The sequence below is a fragment of the Nothobranchius furzeri genome, chromosome 13 (assembly GCF_043380555.1).
Source record: "Nothobranchius furzeri strain GRZ-AD chromosome 13, NfurGRZ-RIMD1, whole genome shotgun sequence".
Taxonomy (NCBI): Eukaryota; Metazoa; Chordata; class Actinopteri; order Cyprinodontiformes; family Nothobranchiidae; genus Nothobranchius; species Nothobranchius furzeri.
In genome coordinates, this window is record NC_091753.1 from 36,977,356 (window position 1) to 36,997,849 (window position 20,494).

Sequence of the window (20,494 nt, forward strand, 5' to 3'; positions counted from 1 at the left end):
TTCTGCTGACTTTCTCTTTCAGAATTTCATAATGTCAAAGTGATATCCTGAGTGATGCCTTCACGGTGTGTGTTTTATTCTTTATTCATCCATTATTCAGTGTTCTTCACATTTATTTTCTCAGTAAATTGACCCAAAGCTGTTGTCTTGTTTCGAGATGAGCGTCACATTGATTGTTCTTGTGGTGGAACTAAAATATTATGGATTTTCACTTGTATTTATAGATGTGATTACAGCATTGATGCGTTTTTGCATTTCATCCATCACAGTCAGACCTGACAACATTTAGCCAAACGGCTATATGGAGAATACAACTAGAGGACAGTGAAAGACGTATGTAAACAGCTCAATGGTTGCACCTGTGAAATCACTTCTTTAAAAATATATTTTTTCATCAGAAATCAAAGTTTCTAAAACAGATTTTTTTTATAAAAATAATCTGACCATCTGTTTATTTGTCCCCATGAAATTAAGAATCATAATTTAAAAAAAAAATGTTGGTTGGTTTTGTTTTCTACAGCTTGTAAGTTTTATAAAGTTGTTTAAAGTTGTTTCCTTTTTCCCTTCTCTGACCTATTTTGTTTGAATTTTGAATTGTTAATATTGTCAAAAATTCTGTTTGATTTCCAGTTCTTTTGATTTGGTTCTTTGTTCCAATAAAACAATGTCAGAGTTGACCTGCCTGCTCCCTGCTGCCGCATCTTGTCTGCACAATACATTGGTTTAAACCTCTCCGTTACATTTATTTTTCTAGATTTTAATTGAAATGGTTTGAATACCAACTCTGTGTTGGGAACGAGACACTGCACTGGGTAGAAGAGTTTGTGTGAAATGGGATATTGTGCATGAGTGAAGATAGAATGGAACAGGAGATTGATCGGCAGATTGGGGAAACGCCTGCAGTGACGCTGAGGGTGTATCCATCTGTTGCAGCGAAAAGAGAACAGAGTTAAAAGATTTACTCTCAATTTACCAGCCAATGTTCCACATCTCCCCTGTGATAATTGGTAATGCCTAAAACGATAAGATTGCAAATACAAGTAGCTGAAGTGAGGATCCTCTGCAGGGTGGCTTGCCTCATCCTCGGGGTTGGAAGCTTTGCTGTAAAATGAAAAAGGTTGAGGATGCTCCGGATGTTTTCTATTAGAAAGGTTTCAGGCATGTCCTACCGGAAGGACAGGTCAGCTTGCTTGGTAATGCCAGTCCCTCCCCGTGGATGAACAGGAGGTGGTAGCTCGGGAGATAAACATCTGCTGCTTTTGCTGAATTAAAACCTTGTTTAGGGTAAGCAGCAAAAGACTGATAGGTAGATTAAATTATTTTACCCCTTTATCATTTATTCATTTCCTTGTCCGTCTTCTTTTGTGTATGTGTCTGTATGTGTTGTCGTGTCATCTCTCATTTTTTTAGCACCTTTGTGAAAGTGTGGTATGGCTGATAAAATGTGTGGTTTACAGTAAATAGCACAAGTATAAAAATACCTTTTTCACACCACAAGGACTTTATGATATTCAAAATTGAAAAGGCTTTTTCTCACCTGCCAATTTATGTAAAGTATATTAAATCAGCTAAATTAAATATGATATCCTTGAATGACAAAATCAAGAGAGCTATTATTCATTTATCTTCCATTGTGCTTTTCCACATCATCGTGAGTTAGATCAGAGAAGGCCAACAATGGTACCAGTTTTAGTAAGAAGGCCAGAGTGATGGAATAACATGCTTGATAATGTTCTTGCAGTCAGATGAACATTTTATTTTTTTATGAAACTCATTTGAAGGTCAGCTCACAATGTACATTTTATAGTTTTGTATGTTTATGTCACCAACATGAAGACAACTTCCAGCCTCCTGCTGAGCCTCTTTTGTACATCAGTCTGAGCGACGGTTGAAAATGTAGATTTTGACACACATTTTAACAATCACGTTTTTTAAACAAGCCTTTTCTGTTCACACGTTATTTTTCTATACAATAACAGCACTTTAGGTGTTTTTCTAGGTGTTTTTCTTGTGATACATAAGTCTGCATCATTGAGGATTAAAACCATCCAACCTGAGAGACATTAAACAAAATTTTTTTCCCACTGAGACAAACCCCAGAGAGACACATCATCTTACTCTACAGCTTTACTTTCGGACATATTTATGGGATATTGTGGTTCAGCATAACCACACTCAGAATTCTTAGCTGCAGTGATGAAAATGTTTTTAAACACCTCACCTGCAGAGAAGAAGCAATTAGCTGGAAGAAAATTAATGGCATTCATTATATCTGTACTTTTCACGCTGAGGCATCTCAAAAGGTAGGATTTTGAAACTGACTCTCGGATTAAGCATCTGTCGATCAAAAATATGAAGAGAGAAAACTGAAGCCAGTCTGTGACTGAGAGCCCCCATTGTTCCAATAAATCATTTAAGACTTGCATCCATCATAGGACTGATCCAAATTTGTGTTTCGGCTACAAAAGGAATTTCCTCGTTTGTGTGATCTTGTGGATCGTGGATGATGTCAGTTGCCTTGTAGCATAACTGTCACCACCGCCTGATGGAAAGATGTATTTTTAAAAATGGTGCACAAGTCATTAAATGATTATTACAGGAAATCATTTTGAATTAAAAATGGCTCTAAAGGTTTTTTAATTATGAATATTAACTCATTCACTGCCAGCCGTAATCTAATCTCAAAGCCCCTGACTGTCAGCGTTTTTGAGCATTTTTACTGTTTTTGGAAGAGTCACAGAATATTTTGCTCTATGACCATGTAAACATGGACGTCATTTTGGGGTGGGGGGACGGGGGGACATGTCCCCCCCCCCACACACACACACACACACTTTTTCCAAAGTCAAGTTTTGACCCCTGCACTTTTTACAATCCAAAAACAATATTACGCTATATTAAATTAACACTGGTTGAGCTCTAGGACCAAGTGGAAAACAACCGTTTGTGTTGAAGCCTGTTTCCAATTAGAGCATACTGTAAAGATCCCCCCCCCCCCCCCCAACTTCTAAAGTGAAAATTACATCCATGCATGTAAACACTAAGACTACCAAAAGAAAGAGTAGACTCATTTATTACATCAGGAAAAATCTAAGTGTTTCTTGCTGATTCCATGCTTTCACTATCTATTGTCGACGTGTGAGCTGCAGAACCTTTTCCACTTTGCGTCTCGTCTTAGGGCCAGGGTTTCCCAACCCCGGTCCTCAGGGCACACTGACCTGCATGCTTTCCATGTCTCTGCCTCAGCACATTGCCTTCTCAGGAGGACATCAACTGCTGCAGATGCCTGTTAATCACTCATTCATTTAAGTCAGGTGTTTGGCAGCAGGGAAACTCTGGTGTTTAAAAGAGCAACATGGAAAGCACACAGTAGAAGAAGAAGAAAATATCTTTTCTATAGTGCCTCTAAAGATAAAAATCACGAGGCGCTTCACAAAAACAAAAAACTCTAAAAATATAAAAGTAATTTAGAAAATGATTAAAAATACATCTAAAATGAGCAAAAAATAGACAATTGTGATTAAAAATGCAAAGAATGAGAGAGCGTGAATAGGAAAGAGGGAAATTAGTGGATCCTGACAAAGGAGGAATAGGTAGGGAGAGCAGAACAAGGGGAGGGTGATGAAGGTCACACAAAAGCCAGCCTGAACAAGTGAGTTTTCAGCTGCTTTTTAAAGGAGACCACTGAGTCCACTGATCTCAGGCTCAGGGGGAGAGAGTTCCAGAGTCTGGGGGCCACAGCAGCAAATGATCCGTCAGTACAGTGTGCCTTGAGGACCAGGGTTGGGAAACACTGCCTTGGGCATAGCGGCGTCCCCAAACTGTCTCCTAATTCATGGACTGTTCATGTGACGTGACACACACAGATGAAAATGAACTTTAGAGCCGTGACGTTTACTCTCAAGGTGTGCAATCTCGTTCCCAGGCCCGCCGCATTAAAAAATGTTATAGATGATTTAATTTGTCAATGGCAGTGAAAGAGTTAGGTGAGTGTATGCCTTGTCTATCGAGGTGAGAGACCAAACCAAATATGAAAACCTGGGTGACCATTTCACGCTATAAATAGCAAAGCTGGCTTTCAAAGGTCAACATTAAAATTTTACTAACACAGCTTGGAATTCATTACAATTTAGATCTTTGGAAAATGGTTGTGTTAATAAGTGCATACTGGCATAATTAAAACAAAAGCAGAGGCTCAGTCGGCAAACACACATTGTCGGAGAATCATCGCAGCTGCTCGAGCATTTCAGTATCAGTCCGATATCACAATCTGTGTGAAACTGTGGTGTCCATGGGCTGTTGTGTGTAAGATTTACAACAGCAGTGTAATAAACACCCTAATCCCTTATAATTACAGTGGATCATTCACTCATACATACAGCCCAGGTGGGATCCTCATGTACTTTCTGGTAATTACGTCGTCTGTCAAACAAACGAGCTGGGAAGGCCGAGCAAGACTCAGATGAGGGACGAAGGAGCAAAGGAGGAGGAGGTAATGGGAGACCACATGGGAGTCCAGTGAAGTTGAACTGAAGGGAGGAAAAAGCTAAAAGCACCAGAAAGACAGTTTAAACAAAGTAAAAGACGAAGCAAAATGTCAGCTCACTTTTAGTCTCTGCTTGCTCTGATTTCTCACCGTTTCTGCCTCCTTTGCAGCTCCTTCATTTCTTCATCCTGCTGTCAGAGTTCCTTTGCTCGGATTCTGCACCTGTGGTTGTCAAACATAATTCTACAGCTTGCCTCTCTCCTAGCACCACATCTTGTGAATAACTATCATTAAAGCCCACACCCAAACTGTCCCCTCTCTCCCATATGTCTCCCAAACAACCCTCTGCCTCCTCGTGTCACTGTGCTCTCTCACTCACTTTTCCTGCTTGAAAACACCAACGTGGTTGTTTTATCAGTCAATCTCAGCTCCCTGTCATCGCTTGATTTCTCACCTCCACTCTCATGTTTTACTCCTCTGTACCTCGGAGATAACAGTAATGGGTGTAACATCATGCAAAACAAGATCAGGATCAACTTTTTCCAAAGAAAATGTTTTTTTTCCATTATGTTACAATGCAGGTGATGTAAAATTGATACATAACAGTAGTTTAGTAAAATATTCAATGAGTTTGTATAATTCCATTACATTAATTACAAAATTGTGTTCAGTTTTTTTTTATTCATCTCAAAAGTCGACTCACCACCAGGTAGTGGTTCGTTGACAGGTCTGCCCCTCTATTCACTCGAGTGTTGAAGACATGCGACCGCAGATCAGATGAGACAACAACAAAGTCGATAATCAAACTGCAGCCTAAGGGATCCTGATGCCAAGAACAGCTGTATGTACCTTTCTGCTTGAACATGGTGTTCATTATGTTCTAAACACTGCTCAGATTTAGATCAGGGAGGTCATTCCTCCAAACCACACCTCTCCAGGTTTCACTGCCGTTGCTATGAGAGCATTGAAGTCCCCCAGGAGACTGATGGAGTCACCGGCAGGGGTGCTCTTCAGCACCCCGTTCAGGGACTCCAAAAAGGGTGGGTAGTCTGATCTGCAGTTTGACGCATTAGTACAAACAGTCACGACCTGTCCTGTGAGCTCATGTGAAGGGGAACCCATGTGTCCTCTTCTCAAAGGTGACACATCATTTGCTGCTGTGGCCCCGAGACTCTGGAACACTCCCTTTAATGAGCCTGAAACCATTGGACTCAGTGGTCTCCTTTAAAAAGCAACAGAAAGCTCACTTGTTCAGGCTAACTTTGCATGACCTTCAGTTGATTCTTCATCACTACATTCTCCTCATTCAGCTCTTTCTACCAATTCTGCATTTCCCAGGATCCACTGGATTGGAATAGATCCACTGCTCCTCTGCATCAATTCTCCCAGAGGGTCTGGCTCAAGTGGCTGGAGGGAAGTCTGGGCCTTTCTGCTTACCCCAAATCCACACTGGAGGCATCAGTGGCACGGAATGGCAGCAGTACGGTTTACTTGCGTGTTTTGCAGCACATAAGTCCACATTGAGGAGCGTCTCAGATGGAGCGTGGCATCTCTGCTGTCCTCCTCGTTGGACTTCAATAGTCAATGTTTATACCATCCAGCATTAAACCAAGAAGGAGTTAAGTTAAGTCTACTTTATTTATGTAGCACTTTACAACAGCATAAAGGCTGACTAAAGTGCTAACAAGCCAAAACAAGGAGAAGTTTCTTATAATGCTAAAAATAAGATAAAAGTTCATTAAAAAGTAAAAACATGACAAAAAACAATCAAATCTAACTGACATAAAAGCTACTAAAACAGATGCATTCTCAAACTGAATTAAAAGCAACTGAGAACAGATGAGTCTTTAAAAGTGATTTAAAACCAGACAGTGAGGAAACCATCCTAATGTGGATTGGCAGTCCATTCCACGACCTTGGAGCTGCTACTGAGAAAGCTCTTATCACCCCTGAGCTTTCTCTTCATTCTCAGCACCTCCAGGAGAATCTGGTCAGCTGACCTCAGTGACCGAGATGGGGAGAGAGCAACTAAAAGTTCACACAGATACTGTGGAGCAAGGCCATGCACAGCTTTAAAAGCCAATAAAAGAACCTTGTACCGGACCCTAAAATCAACAGGTAGCCAGTGCAGCGAAGCTAAAACTGGGGTGATGTGATCCCTCTTTGTCAAACCTGTCAATAGGTGTGCTGCTGCATTTTGCACCATTTGAAGACGGGAGAGGTGAGACTGAGGGAGACCAAGGTACAGTGATTTGCAATAGTCAAGGCGTGATGTAAGGATTGCATGAATCACTGTCTCAAAGTCATGGATTGAGAGCAGATGCTTAACCTTGGCGATCCTCCTTAACTGATAAAAACTAGCTTTGGTTACGGCACTGATTTGCTTTTCTAGAAGCAAATCACCATCAAACCAGACTCCCAGATTGGTCGCTGCAGGTTTCAAAAATAGGGCTGGTGGACCAAGGTCAGCTGAACACGGCCCACTGGACACACTGGGACTAAAATGCATGACCTCAGTTTTGTCAAAATTAAAGTGTAAAAAATTTGCTGACATCCAGTTTTCACCTCAAGAAGAAGGAAATTACATTTGGCATCGCTGTTTGATGTAATATATGTTGTGCCCCTCCACTGCCAGGATTAAAACACATGAAAAAACACACCATTGAATAGAATAGAATAAACTTTATTGATCTCACAGTGGGGAAATTAATTTGTTATCACTTGTCATTGCACTTCCATTGAAAGGTGCTGGGAGCAAATAAACCATTAGGTCACATATATTGCTGTACTTTTATAAGAAATTGCATCTCTGCAATATTGTTTTATTTTGAAAATTACCGGACATTTTACATTGATACAATGAGTGATTTCCTGTCTAGCCCTGTGACTTGTGGAAATTGACACATCCCGAAAGTTTCTCACGGCAAAAAAAGAACCCGTTTCTATCTGTCATGGTGTGAGGGTGGAGATGGCGGACCAAGTGTGGTAGAGGGTTCAGGAGGCAGGAAAGCAGGCACGGATGAAAAAATAAAAATGGTTTAATGGTGGAACGGGAGAGACGGGACAAAACACGCATGAACAAACAACAATGATCCAACGAAGACAGCAACAAGGAGGGAGATATAAATACACAGGGAAATCAGGAACACATGGGCAGAGTAATGAGGGACAGGTGAGAACAATAAGGTTAATCAAGGCAGGAGAGACACAGTCAGGGAGGCCGGGGCGGATCATGACAGTACCCCCCCCCCCCCCCCCCCCCAAGGGGGACTCAGGAACAACGAAGACTAGACTCGGGCACACGTGACTAGGGAACACAGAAGACATGACTAGGGAACAAAGAACTCAGTCCGGGGCTGCAGAGCAGGGGCCTCTGGGATCAGGCGGCACAACTCCGACTTACAAAGGGTCTCTTGAGCTCGGACTAGGAAACTCTGACTCGAAGACTTGGCTTGGGACGGACTAGGAAACTCAGACTCAAAGACTTGGGACCAGGAAACTCAGACTTGAAGACTTGGGACCAGGAAACTCAGACTCAAAGACTTGGGACCAGGAAACTCAGACTCGAAGACTTGGGACCAGGAGACTCAAAGACTTGGGACCAGAGACTCAAAGACTTGGGACCAGGGAAACTTGAACACTTGACTTGACTGGAACACTTGACTTGACTGGAACACTGAAGACAAACCGCAGCAGCCGGGATGGGACCCTGTAGTATCTGCAGCAGCAGGCATGGAACCCAGCAGGAACTGCAGCAGCAGGCGTGGGAACCAGCAGGAACTGCAGCAGCAGGCATGGGACCCATCAGGAACTGCCGCGTGAAGGACCTGCAGGTATAGACCCTGCAGGCGTGGACCAGGAAGTGGGACGAAATAGCAGGAGCGACGCGAGGGAACCAGGAGCGGTAGCAGGTACTCGACCACAGTACGGAGCAGGTGCACACCGTGACATGACAGGATCCACAGGCAGGCTCGGGTGAAGGGAAGCAGACCACGGAGAAGGAAGACCAGCCCTACCACCCGGAGAATGATGGCGTGCGTAGGGGTTTTTACTTCCATCAGAGAACTCCAGGAAACGGCAGCTTCCGTAAAAAACAGGACAGGGCAGAACAGCAGGAGAGGAGAAAAGACCTTGGCCACCCCAGAAACTGATAGGATGCGCCAGGATCACCCAGCGGGCTCGACCACCCCGAGAACAGGTAGGATGCGCAGACAAACACAACTCCAGGCCAGATTTTATTTGAAAAAGAGATGTTCTGCTGCTGTTCCACACCGCTGATGCCTCCAGTGTGGATTAGGGGTATGGCTGCTGCCCCTGCATTTTATCTAAGGCCAGTGGCTGAAAATCCCTCTATACTGCAGGCATGTTGACGCATACTTTTGTATGATGTATTATACAAGTAAAGGTAATCTTGGTAATCCAGGAAATGATCAATCAATCAATCAATCAAATTTTATTTCTAAAGCGCTTTTCAAACAAAGTGTTATTCAAAGTGCTTTACAAAATGACCCCAGATTCCATAACAGGTTAAAAACATTAACAAACATATGCAATCACACCAAGCCTAGGCAGCCACCTAGGGCGCCATCCAGAGGGAGGAGCCAAACTGTGCCCACACCACCACCAGCAACTCGCCCACAGAAAAAGAATAACGTTCTGCTGTCCATCTATATCTACATTCTGCAGTAATAAAAAAAAAGATTACACTTATTTACTAATGGTCCCATCCCGGAAGTAAGAAAAATTGCAGTTCCACCCTCATCCGCTGGGGGCTGGTGCCAGAAGCGAGCAAATCCTCATTGACTCCCATGTTAAAAATGCCGATTTCACAGCAGAAATAAACATGTTTACAGCCTGGTACCAAAACATGTTTTTTGTCTAAATTATCTAGTTTATACTCATGACAACTCTGAGGGGGGTGAATTTTTTTTCTCACTCTTCTGTTTAAGTGTATTGAAAGCCTAAAATTCTGTATAATTAATGAGCATCCGACACACGTGACCGCCGCCTCAGACCCACGTGACCACAGAGCTAGCTCCGTGGAAAGGCCTCAGTACAGCCTCGGTCTGGCTTGGAAACTGCTCCGGCATTTTGAGTCTCTGTGTTTGTGTATTCTTCTTTGGATATTATTGGTGCAATTGTTGGACAAAATGACTTGCAGTGGTATTAATTGCACTAATAGAGCGTCCAAGGAGTCTCCACTTCATTTTTTTTGGTAAGTTAAAATCTATAGTCGTATTTATGTCACTGCCACCTTTAAACTAGCTGAGTTTACCGAAGTAGCTAGCTAACTATCAGTTTAACATGTAGCATGTACTGTTTAACCATGAAATTTAAATGTAAAATACGGTAAAATAATTAATAGGGCATATTTAGATGGGTAATAGGGTAAAACCCAGTGCATTTAAGATAAAAATGGGTTGAAATATGACGGAGCGCTAAGAGGGAGACTTCTGTGTCCAATCTTCCATCCGGTAATCCCCAGCGGTCAGGCCGGGAATCCTTACCGATCCGGCGCCTACTTGCTGCGCGGTCTGACCGCTCGTGGAGTTTTTCATGTCTGACTTTAACCGCATCTAATACTGTATTACGGCGTGAGCGCAACAGCGACAACTTAATATCGATGTGTAAGCAGCCTGTTTGGTAGGGTGTTTTCATCTGAACCCTTAAAACCTCCAGCAGGCTATGCTGCACTATTGACGTGTTAGCGCGTGGCGCTAACAACTTAGCAACGTGACATGTCTCTGAGAAAGCGTAAAACACGGACGCTTCTTCTGAAGCGGAAAATAACACTTCTTCTTAAGCAGAGCAGGATGTCGCCTCGGCTCGTTCACGGCCGAGCCGGACTGAGCTCGATAACATTGACCAAGCACAGCCACTGGGTCGTTGTAGCTGCCACCAGGCCTGCTGAAGGAACTCCAGCGGGTTTCATCAGACTCGTAAAGTTTCTTGTTTTTGCTGGGGATTTCTGTATTTTACCGCTCCCTCCTGCAGTCTTCCCCTATTAAAATTTAAAATGTTTAACTTTATGTATTGTGATGAATGACTAATATTCATGTAAAACTAAAACGTTAGGCATTTAGGGGGAAAAAACAAAATAATAAACATTATACAGATGTCAAATAAATCAAACTGTAATTAAACTATATATTTTCAAAGTCATATAGACAGCATGATGGTTTGTGTGATCCGCGCGGTTTCACTTACACCCCTTTAATGATCAGGCTGTTTTTTATTATTTTTATCAGCTGATAGCAGTTAAAATTATGGTAAAAAATACTTTTATCTGTTTTTGATAACTTAATGCCCAGGAAGAGCATCTTCTCTAGACATTAAATATAACCCAAATGTTTTACTATGAGCAGATCTGATGAAGGTGTAGACAAGCAGTCTACAAAGTAAAACTTGTTTAGAGTCCAAACTCTTACTAAAGCTTTTGAAAAGAAAAAATGGTTGAATTTTGAGAAATATCCACAACAGGGGAGCGAGACCTCTGAAAAATGTAAATTTTCTCTGAATTCATAGAATAATGTGAAGATTCTGGGAAAAGTTGGGATTCTGAGATTAAAACGTAAATCTTTCTTATCATAATTCTGGCAGTTTTTGTGTCCTTCTGCTGTGGAAAGTCGTGCAACATGAAGATACTGAGAAGATGCTTACAACCTGTATTTTTATTCCATCCATAAATAAAATCATGAGCTATTTTTTTAATCCAAATTTGATCCAAAGGGCCATCGTTGGTTCCAGACCCGTTCTAGAACATTCCTCTAATCTTAAAGTCATCATCAGTTTCTTCCTTTTAACAAATATTTATTTGTTCAAATATTTAATATTTATAACTGGAATATTTGTTCCTCCCTCTCCCACTGCAGTTAGCCCTGTCCTGCAACCCTGTTTTTGCAGCTTAGTGAAGCCAACCATCACTAACCTGGGGGTGGTTTTGGACCCAGAGATGCGGATGGACTCCCACATTAGCCAGGTGGTTAGATCCTGCTTTTCCCGGCTTTGCCAGCTACCAAAGATGAAGTCCATCCTGAAAGACGTGTCATATTTTCTCCCCAAGCCGGACCTGACCGTCATGTATCGGTCCAAAATAGTGTGATGATATTGTGTTTTTTGTACATAACAGACTTTTTAACAGACAAATTTGTCGCATTCTCCTACACCTCTTCACGGGCTCGCCACAGTAAATATTCTATTTGGCGAGAGATAAACTTTATTGTATTTATCCTAGTGAATCTATAATTAAACGGGTAAACTAGTAGCACCACATCCAACATCAAAGAAAGTAAAATGTTACTATCAGGAGAGGGAGAATGTTTAAGTGGTTAGCAGCAGTGTGCTAGTCGATGGCCCCCTCCATGAGGCCACCACAGCTCAGCAGAACGTCGTTGTAGCTTCTTCTGGGGAGAAAAACACTTTGAGAAAAAATAAAGTTAACAGCTGAAATAGCAGGAAAGAATACAGTTAAAGAGCAGATTGTAGAAGAAAGAAACCCCTGGGTTAAACTGGTCTGTCTACTGCATAATGCTGAACTCTAACATGTGTCCTCAGAGAAGGACCTGATTGGTGTCCAGAACCTGCTGAAGAAGCACCAGGCTCTGCAGGCTGAGATCACAGGTCATGAACCTCGCATCAAGGCTGTCACCCAGAAAGGAGAGACCATGGTGGAAGAAGGTAGAGCAGGTCTGGTCCTGACATGTTTCTGAGGTGTCTGCAGGTTCTGGCTCACTTTTTTTGGGTCCAGGTCACTTCGCTGGTGAGGAAGTGAAGACTAAACTGTGGGAGCTTCATGGACGTTGGGACACGCTGAAGGCCAAGGCGTCCCAGAGGAGGCAGGACCTGGAGGACTCTCTGCAGGCCCAGCAGTACTTTGCGGATGCTAATGAGGCCGAGTCCTGGATGAGGGAGAAGGAGCCCATCGTTGGAAGTCCAGACTAACGGAAAGACGAGGACTTGGCCGAGGTATGGAAGTCCCTTCCTGAGAAACTCCAATCGCTTTTCTTTGCTCTCTTTCCAGTCCTTCATAATTAGTGTTTCTGTATTTGTCATTTCCTTCGGTTGTCAACCAGACGTCGTTGCTCGTTTGAGCGTCTCATGGGTTAGGGGTAGAAGTGCTGGCCTCGCACAGGAAGTGATGACAAACGTGTTCCCGTCGCTCTTATTTCAAACGGTTTACAAGCTGTGATGTGTGTTCCCGCTGCAGAGCAGCCATGACACGTGGCAGCCGGCAGAAGGCTCACGCTTTTCCACTAAACACCCGCAGAGCTGCGTCTGCGGTGAACTGAGCAGGGTTTGTTTTACGGTGGCGGATCCGATTGGACCATCGCTGCGAGAAAGCTCCACTTGTGTCAGACGAGCTGAAGGTTCTGAAGTTCTGCTGCACAGGCTCTCCTGAAGAAGCACGAGGCCCTGATGTCGGACCTGTCGGCTTACGGCAGCAGCATCCAGGCCCTGAAGGAGCAGGCCCAGTCCTGCAGGGTGAGTTCAGAACCCTCGGCCCGTCAGAACATTCTTATCCACCACGTTCTAACACCAGACCTGTTAACCCGAACGCAACAAGGTAATCAGCAGGTGCTTTTGTCCTGCAGGACCTGAAGGCCAACGAGTCCCGCCTGAGGGACATCAACAAGGTGGCATCTGAACTGGAGTCAGAAGGTCTGATGGCTGAGGAGGCTCCTATGGTTCAGGCTCAGGTGAGCGTCACCTGTCTGCAGCAGCTGGTCCCTCTCACTTCCTGGTTTAACTCTGCTCGTCTCTGTTTGTAGCAACAAAAACATCTGGGTTCTGCTCCTGGAAAGGTGCATGTTGTCCTCCGCCTCCACCAGAACCAGACGTGGTGTTTATGTTACCACTCATTTGTTTGTTTGTTTGTTTGTTTACAGGATGAAGCCGACTCTAACACGGCGTCACCCTGGAAGGTGAGTTCATTCAGCTGATCAGAGGTCACCTCTGATGGCAGCAGTCACGGCCGACCGTGCTGACATCACACAGGAATTCAGGTGACCCGGCAGGCACCAGGTGCTGGTGAAAGTGGGGACATGTCAGCTGGTTGCCATGGCTACAGTTATCTTTATGCATCTGTATGACTGCTGACTGGTGTGTGTTTCCTGTGACCTTTGACCTCAGACCGTACGGTTGGGCGTTCAGACGACGGCTAACTTTAATTCCATCAAGGTAAGAGGAAGCTCTTCCCTTCCTGTCTGAGCGATCCGTCTCCAGGTTTCTTCGTCCGGCGTCCAGCCCGCTGGCGTCCACCTTCATCTCACCTTCATCTCATCTCACTTCATTTATAGTGCAATACTTTCACATTATCATTTTCCCACACTTCTGTATACCTGTATTTTTTTGTTTTTCAATAAAGAATGACAAATTATTTAAGTTTGGTTTTTGTTGCACACAAATATATATCTGTAAAAAATATCTACAAAGCTAATGTTTACATAACAAGTATGATTGGGTTTTGCAATACGGCACTCAAGTTTATTTTAGTAAGATTTTCAAACCAAGTAAAGTTAGTAAAGAACACATTTCTATTGTCTGCTAAGAAACTGTTGGGATTTAAAATGGGCCTGTTGTACAAATAACTTGTAAATGATTATTCCTCACTTTTGTCTTAACCAAAGAAATTCCAGTAATTGAGCAAAAACATTTATTTTTAACACTACAGTTTATAAAACAGGGCGCAAAGTGTCGGCACATGTATGTATGTCGATGGTCCGCCCCAACCAAACCAAGAGACACAGACGTCAGGGAGGCCAAGGTTGTCTCTGCAGCTCTCTGGGCACCACGCCTCACTCAGCTGTCTCCAATGATCCAAATGGCTATGGAGGAAAAAATAACAGGTTTGGCCTAGCTGTTTAAAGTACAAAACCATTCATGAAGTGGTCAAGACAAGTACTTGGTACTTACACTTGCTGCTTTGTGTAGCTGACGTTGACACACAGGCTGCCATGGTGACCTTTTAATAGATCTAAGAAAAAAATGTAATAAAAGAATGAAACTTAAAAACTCCCAGACCTCATGTCATATTTACTAATCAGCTATGGCTGATTTGTTTGGATCACAGTGAGTTACACTAATTCTAATATATTTTTATTTCTATTATACATACATACTTTTTAACTGTTATTTTCACATGACTGTTATCAGGCTCTCTTGTTCTGGTTCTGATGATAACTCTGTCTTCCAGTAAGTTATCTTGTGCTTACTTCATCTGTAGAATGTCTCTTTACTTTTGGTAAATTGTACTGAGTCCAGAATAAAGACTAGTTGGCTGTACAAGATACAAACAAGTATTACGTTTTGGAAATATATGAAACACCGCCAGCATCTGTTAGAGCCTGTGGCGGGGTGCTGAGGGCCGGCTCCAGCCCAGGAATGAGCTCTACACGCCGGCCGGGAGGGTTTCAAACACCGCCATCCTCTCCTCTGCTGGCTGTTCATTCTGTTATGGTTACCGGTGCTTGTGTTGCAATGTGAAACGCTTGGTCTCAGATTTTGTAAGAAAGATAATAAAATATCCCCCCAAAATACGACTTAAATATATTTTCTCTTCTTCATGATACATTTAATGGCTGGTGCGACTCAGGAGTGATAGCGCCGAAAAAAACTGTACTGAAAACTTGCTCAAAGCAAAATGTATTCATTACGGAAATAAATTATAAACTTACCGATTTAAAACTTTTTTAATACAGGTACTTCTCACGAACAGGCGCAGAAAACCTCCACCTAAACTCCGTGTGAGGTTCAGGTCGATGGGTGTTCCAGTTAGCTCCGGTTGGGTTGAAGCTAGGTGGCTACATCCGTTAGCTCGGCTCCCACCTCCGCTTTAGCTTTGGGTTAGCCAGGGTTAGCTTCAGGTTAGCTCGTAGCTAGTTCGCCTGGGTGTCGTCACTCGAGCCCAGCCTTACAGCCACACCCTCAGCGCCTCCTCTCTTCCCTTTTATGGAGTTGTCTGGGCTGGACGTAACCTGTGACACGGTCAAAATGGCGGTGGTGGCCACCTCCCATTATAGACAACAAACGTGTTATTGAAGCCAATGGAATCCGTTTGTCCAGTATTTACAGTCTATGAATCACACGCACACACACACAGACTCACACACACACACGAGTAAAAATTATATTAGGCTGAGTCCAGATGAGCCAAGTATGGTAACGCAAGGAAACGCCATCAGAGGAGCCGTCTGTCCCGGCAGCATCAGGTCTTCCACACTAACTCAGGGCGCTCAGTGGAGGGGGAGCATAGACCCCCACCTATAGAGCGCCCAGGAAGCTACAGTCGACCACCGCTCTCGGGGCAGAGGGCCCCCACAGAGGAAACACTGGATTAAAATGAGTAAAAATGTAATAAAAGAGCTAATATAAATGACAACAATTAGAAAATAAGTAATAAATAAAATCATATAGACAGTAAAATAATAATTTAAATAATAAAACTGTGCTAAAATATAATCATATAGAATATGCAAAGCAAGTAATGAAATATAATCATGTAAAACGAGAAATAAAACTGTAGTAAATATTTAGATAAAAGCTAACCTAAAAAGATGGGTCTTGAGTCTTGACTTAAAAACATGAACGTTCTCTGAGGCCCTGAGGTCCTCTGGCAGCTCGTTCCAGAGGCGAGGGCCATAACACTGGAAGGACGCCTCGCCGTGAGTTTGTGTCCTGACTTTAGGGATGACCAGGAGACGCCTGCCAGAGGAGCGCAGAGTCCGCGAGGGTTCATATTGTAAAAGCAGTTCTGATAGATAAGAAGGCCCAAGACCGTTGATACATCTTTACAAGGTAGTAAAACATTTGAGCTTTATAAATCCAGGATAATAAGGGCCAAGATATACTTGCTGTTTGACCTCACGATGGCGCAGGCAGCAGGCTGCGTCTTTGTTCACCTACTTGCCTCTACATGGCACAGCACTGCACTGCTTGTAGTACTGGAGTGTTCCACTAGGGGTGGACTAGAGAACTCAAGACTGGAAAGAGAGCCGGGTTTGTGAGTACAACCAAAACAAACATGGTGTCAATAAAATAGCTTACTAACTGGTTAATTTTGAGATAACAACAGAAAAAAAAGACAGTAGCTGTAGCATAGATGGTATGAAAGACATCTAAACTAGGGACAGTCACCAAGGTGAGCGTGTCTCACTCGTTTTGTTAAATTCACCTACTGGTTATTCATATATTACAGAGTTGGGACGCCTCGAAGTAATTTCGGGGGATGTGTTTCAAATCAACGCAAATGACATGTAGCAGCCTTTTAAATCATACGTTTGCGTCATTAAACAGCAAGTATCTAAGTGATTAAACTGAATCCACAAGGAAGCTTTAGTTTAGGAGCAGAATGTGACCAGCAACTCTGATGTCAATCAGAAATAGGAATGCCACATTTGGGACCCGAATCTGAAATGTTTGGATTGGATCAGGATAGCCCTGATAATAATGGCACATGCAGATCTGTGATTGTTGGGTGCAAGGGCGGAAATCCCATTTCAATTTTGGGGGGGACAATAAACAGTAAAACTTCAGAGTAATTTTTGGGGGGACATGAAAAAAAAAGCTCTCTACATACAATTTGTACGTCCTTATAAGCAGAGGTGGAAAGAGTACTAAAATTTCCTACTTAATTACGAGTACCAATACTTTGATAATTTTTTACTCAATTACAAGTAAAAGTACTTGCCTAAATTTTTACTCAAGTAAAAGTAAAAAGTATCGTAAACAAAATGTACTCAAAAGTAAAAGTTACTTAGTTACATTTTGTCAGCGTAAGGATGGCTACATCTAAGTAGTGCTAAATTACAACGCCAGTTCACAATTCGCTCATGTGTGTGCGCGCGCGCACACACACTCAAACACGCAAGGCTTGAAGGAGGGATTTCTATCCATTCAGTGAGAACAGGACATGCACATTGATTGGACGAGGTTTTTCTGGGATGGTAAGTTTCAATTGTGATCAAAATTATTCTTTATTTTGAGAAAAAATAATTTTTTTAGATGCCATCAGGATGTGAGATATCTCAATGTTTTCATGACAAAACTCTAACATGAGACTGTGCTCTAACCTGTCACATAACAAGCTAAATGAAAGTCTAACATTTCAGATGGACCGTATGACAGCTGCTAATGTTGGGCCTGCCCTACTTTACCTCTACATTACAGTTCCTTTATCCATGTCCATCCTAGACCTCCTCTCTGACCTTCATGCTTATTTAGAGCAGCTGATTTTTAAAGTTAGCAGAGTTCATCCTTGGTAGTGGGTTCACTCACTCATTTAGCCGATCACCACTGAAATCAGTTTGTTCATTCCAATCCTCCTAAATAATCCTCCAATCATCCAACTGGAATCCTTGAGGGTCCCGTAACGTCCATCCTGTCAGAATAGGCCTTGGGAGCCCAGGTGTTACTAGAACTAATGGTGTCTCCTCACCAGCGTGAGCCAGTCTGTGTATGGTGCGGTATGGGGGCCGAAATTAAGACTACTGCCCAGCAGCAGAAGGCTATATAGCAAACTACCGACCTGATTAATGATAAGCTGGCACCGGTAACTGAGAGGCTTGCGCTGCTTACTGAGGAATAGCACCTTTACCGGTGTTACTACTACATATGCTAGGGACTAGCAGCCCTCGGCTGGTCATTGACTGGTTCAAACACTCCCTCTGCTGTCTATTAGCATGGATAGGTTAGCGTTAGCCTGGACGGGCTGGTGTTAGCATTGGAGAGGCTAACCATTAGCGTGCCTAGGCTGGCCACTAGCTGGATTTCCTACCCACTTGATGGACCATTAGCATGGATAGGCTGGCATTAGCATTGGAGAGGCTAGCCATTAGCGTACCTAGGTTGGCCACTAGCTGACTAGTGACTCTCCGAGACATGCTAATGGCTAGCCTCTCCGATGTTAATGCCAGCCTATCCATGCTAATGTTCCGTCAAGGGGGTAGGAAATCCAGCTACTAAAATCCAAATAGTTCCATATTGATAGTAATATATTTGAAATTTCCTTCTAAATATGTCTAGAAAAAATAACAAACTTCAAATCAGCTTTCACAAGTCAAGTATCAAAATGACTGAAATTGTCACAAACTCCTCCAGCTGACTCCATTTTCCAGCATTCTCACCACCATTTCCCAACATTCCCGCCACCAACGTGGCCGCCGACGTCATCACGCCGACACTATATAAGGAAGTGCCGGCGTTTCATTCATTACTCTGTCATCGTTCTCACCTGACTTTGAATCGAGTTCTCAGGCTTACCAGCCTTCAAACCGAACCTAAAGGAGCTAGACCCCGCTATTTATCTCCACCACTCCGCGTCTGGGCAACAGACCTTCTCAGCCATGCTTCAGCTCTGCCACCAAACCTGACAGGATGACAGAGTCTAAAGTTGACCCAGCGGAGTTCGCTCGTCTGCCTGTTGAAGTGGTTCAACTGCGCGCAGCTATCGATCAGCATACGGCAGAAATGAACCAGCTCCGTGTCTCTTCGGAGAATCTTGTGTTACGTCCTCTATTGGTGGATATGGAGAAGGACGGGGAGTAACACAGAGGCATGTGCTTCAGTTGTGGAAATTGTAAACATTGATTTATTAAAAAGATTTTAAAATGACAAAAAGCTCCAAATCTAAAAGTACTTAAACACATTGTTAAAATGGCCAAGGGTTTAAGTTTAAAACAGACATCGAATGCTCCCAAAGATTCACAAAACAAAGTCCACTGACTTAAACACAAGTTTGGGAGCCACGAGGTAACCAGCACTCTGGTCCCTCGTCTGATAAAAACCTTTAAAGGCTCTTAAGCTTCACTAAGCTTAAAGAACTAAAAACCCATTTAAAAGCCATTAAAACACAAACAAATGGAGCACATGAGAGAACTGGCACAGATCCAGTCGCTCCCTTCCTCCTGGCAGCTCTCCCTTTTATGCTGCTCAGGAGGTGATCAGCCCAAGTGAATGCAGCTGTGCAGGTAGGAGGTGGAGGCAGCACTGATTGTCCTCTGCAGTGTCAGCTTTCTGAGGCAAACAGCAACAGCCGTAACACTTCCTCCCTTAAAAGAAAGAAAAAAAAATTAAAACACGTTCAACCACAATTTTTTTTCTTTCACCTTTGTCCTCCATGGCTTTTATCACAAACACTCCCAGGTCTTTTGTCCAACAAGAATTCCCTCTAGCTAATGGAAGGAGTTCTAGCTGATCTCCACCTTAGTCTTCATGGGGCGTAGAGATGGGCTGATTAAGCACATGTGCCGAGGCACATTCAAACCAGCAAAGGGAGGGGGTTAGCCACAGCCCTTCCTGGGGTGCTCCCGAGATGGTGAACTGAATCACCAACACTAACCTCCATAACCCCAACTCTAGAAAAACAAAAACCAGAACGCATCCTAAGAGGGTGCGCTCCTACAGCCTATAGGGAATTCACTCTGTTCACTTTAAAATTTAACAAGCACAACAGAATAAAACAAAAAGGGCATACTCACAATACCTGAGAGGACACAGCTGACCACACATCTTGAAACCCTATGAATAAAACCTGTTTGCAAAAAGCAAATGCCATTAAAAGTCCTTCATGGGATGGTTGAGAATCCCGGACGAGCCCCCATTGTGTTACATCCTCTATTGGTGGATATGGAGAAGGACGGGGAGTAACACAGAGGCATGTGCTTCAGTTGTGGAAATTGTAAACATTGATTTATTAAAAGGACTTTAAAATGACAAAAAGCTCCAAATCTAAAAGTACTTAAACACATTGTTAAAATGGCCAAGGGTTTACGTTTTAAAACAGACATCGAATGCTCCCTTAAAAGAAAGAAAAAAAACAAAACACGTTCAACCACAATTTTTTTTCTTTCACCTTTGTCCTCCATGGCTTTTATCACAAACACTCCCAGGTCTTTTGTCCAACAAGAATTCCCTCTAGCTAATGGAAGGAGTCCTAGCTGATCTCCACCCTAGTCTTCATGGGGCGTAGAGATGGGCTGATTAAGCACATGTGCCGAGGCACATTCAAACCAG

The 20,494-nt window shown here is 43.1% G+C and overlaps 1 protein-coding gene across 1 annotated transcript; it reads left to right on the forward strand.

Moving 5' to 3' along the window:
- The first annotated feature begins 12,249 nt into the window (after positions 1-12,249).
- On the forward strand, positions 12,250-13,862 carry LOC129163826 (spectrin alpha chain, non-erythrocytic 1-like). Its single transcript, XM_054742726.2, has 6 exons — positions 12,250-12,451; positions 12,875-12,967; positions 13,078-13,182; positions 13,255-13,287; positions 13,372-13,407; positions 13,616-13,862. The coding sequence occupies exons 2-6, from the start codon at positions 12,902-12,904 to the stop codon at positions 13,691-13,693; spliced, it is 318 nt and encodes a 105-aa protein (XP_054598701.1). The 5' UTR covers positions 12,250-12,451; positions 12,875-12,901; the 3' UTR covers positions 13,694-13,862.
- The last annotated feature ends 6,632 nt before the right edge of the window (positions 13,863-20,494 follow it).

Bases quoted from the DNA above. Each gene is read 5' to 3' on its own strand.
- LOC129163826 (XM_054742726.2), top strand. From the start codon at position 12,902: ATGTCGGACCTGTCGGCTTACGGCAGCAGCATCCAGGCCCTGAAGGAG. The intron at 13,183-13,254 runs GTGAGCGTCACC...CTCTGTTTGTAG, and splicing joins CTCCTATGGTTCAGGCTCAG to CAACAAAAACATCTGGGTTC. The intron at 13,408-13,615 runs GTGAGTTCATTC...CTTTGACCTCAG, and splicing joins ACACGGCGTCACCCTGGAAG to ACCGTACGGTTGGGCGTTCA.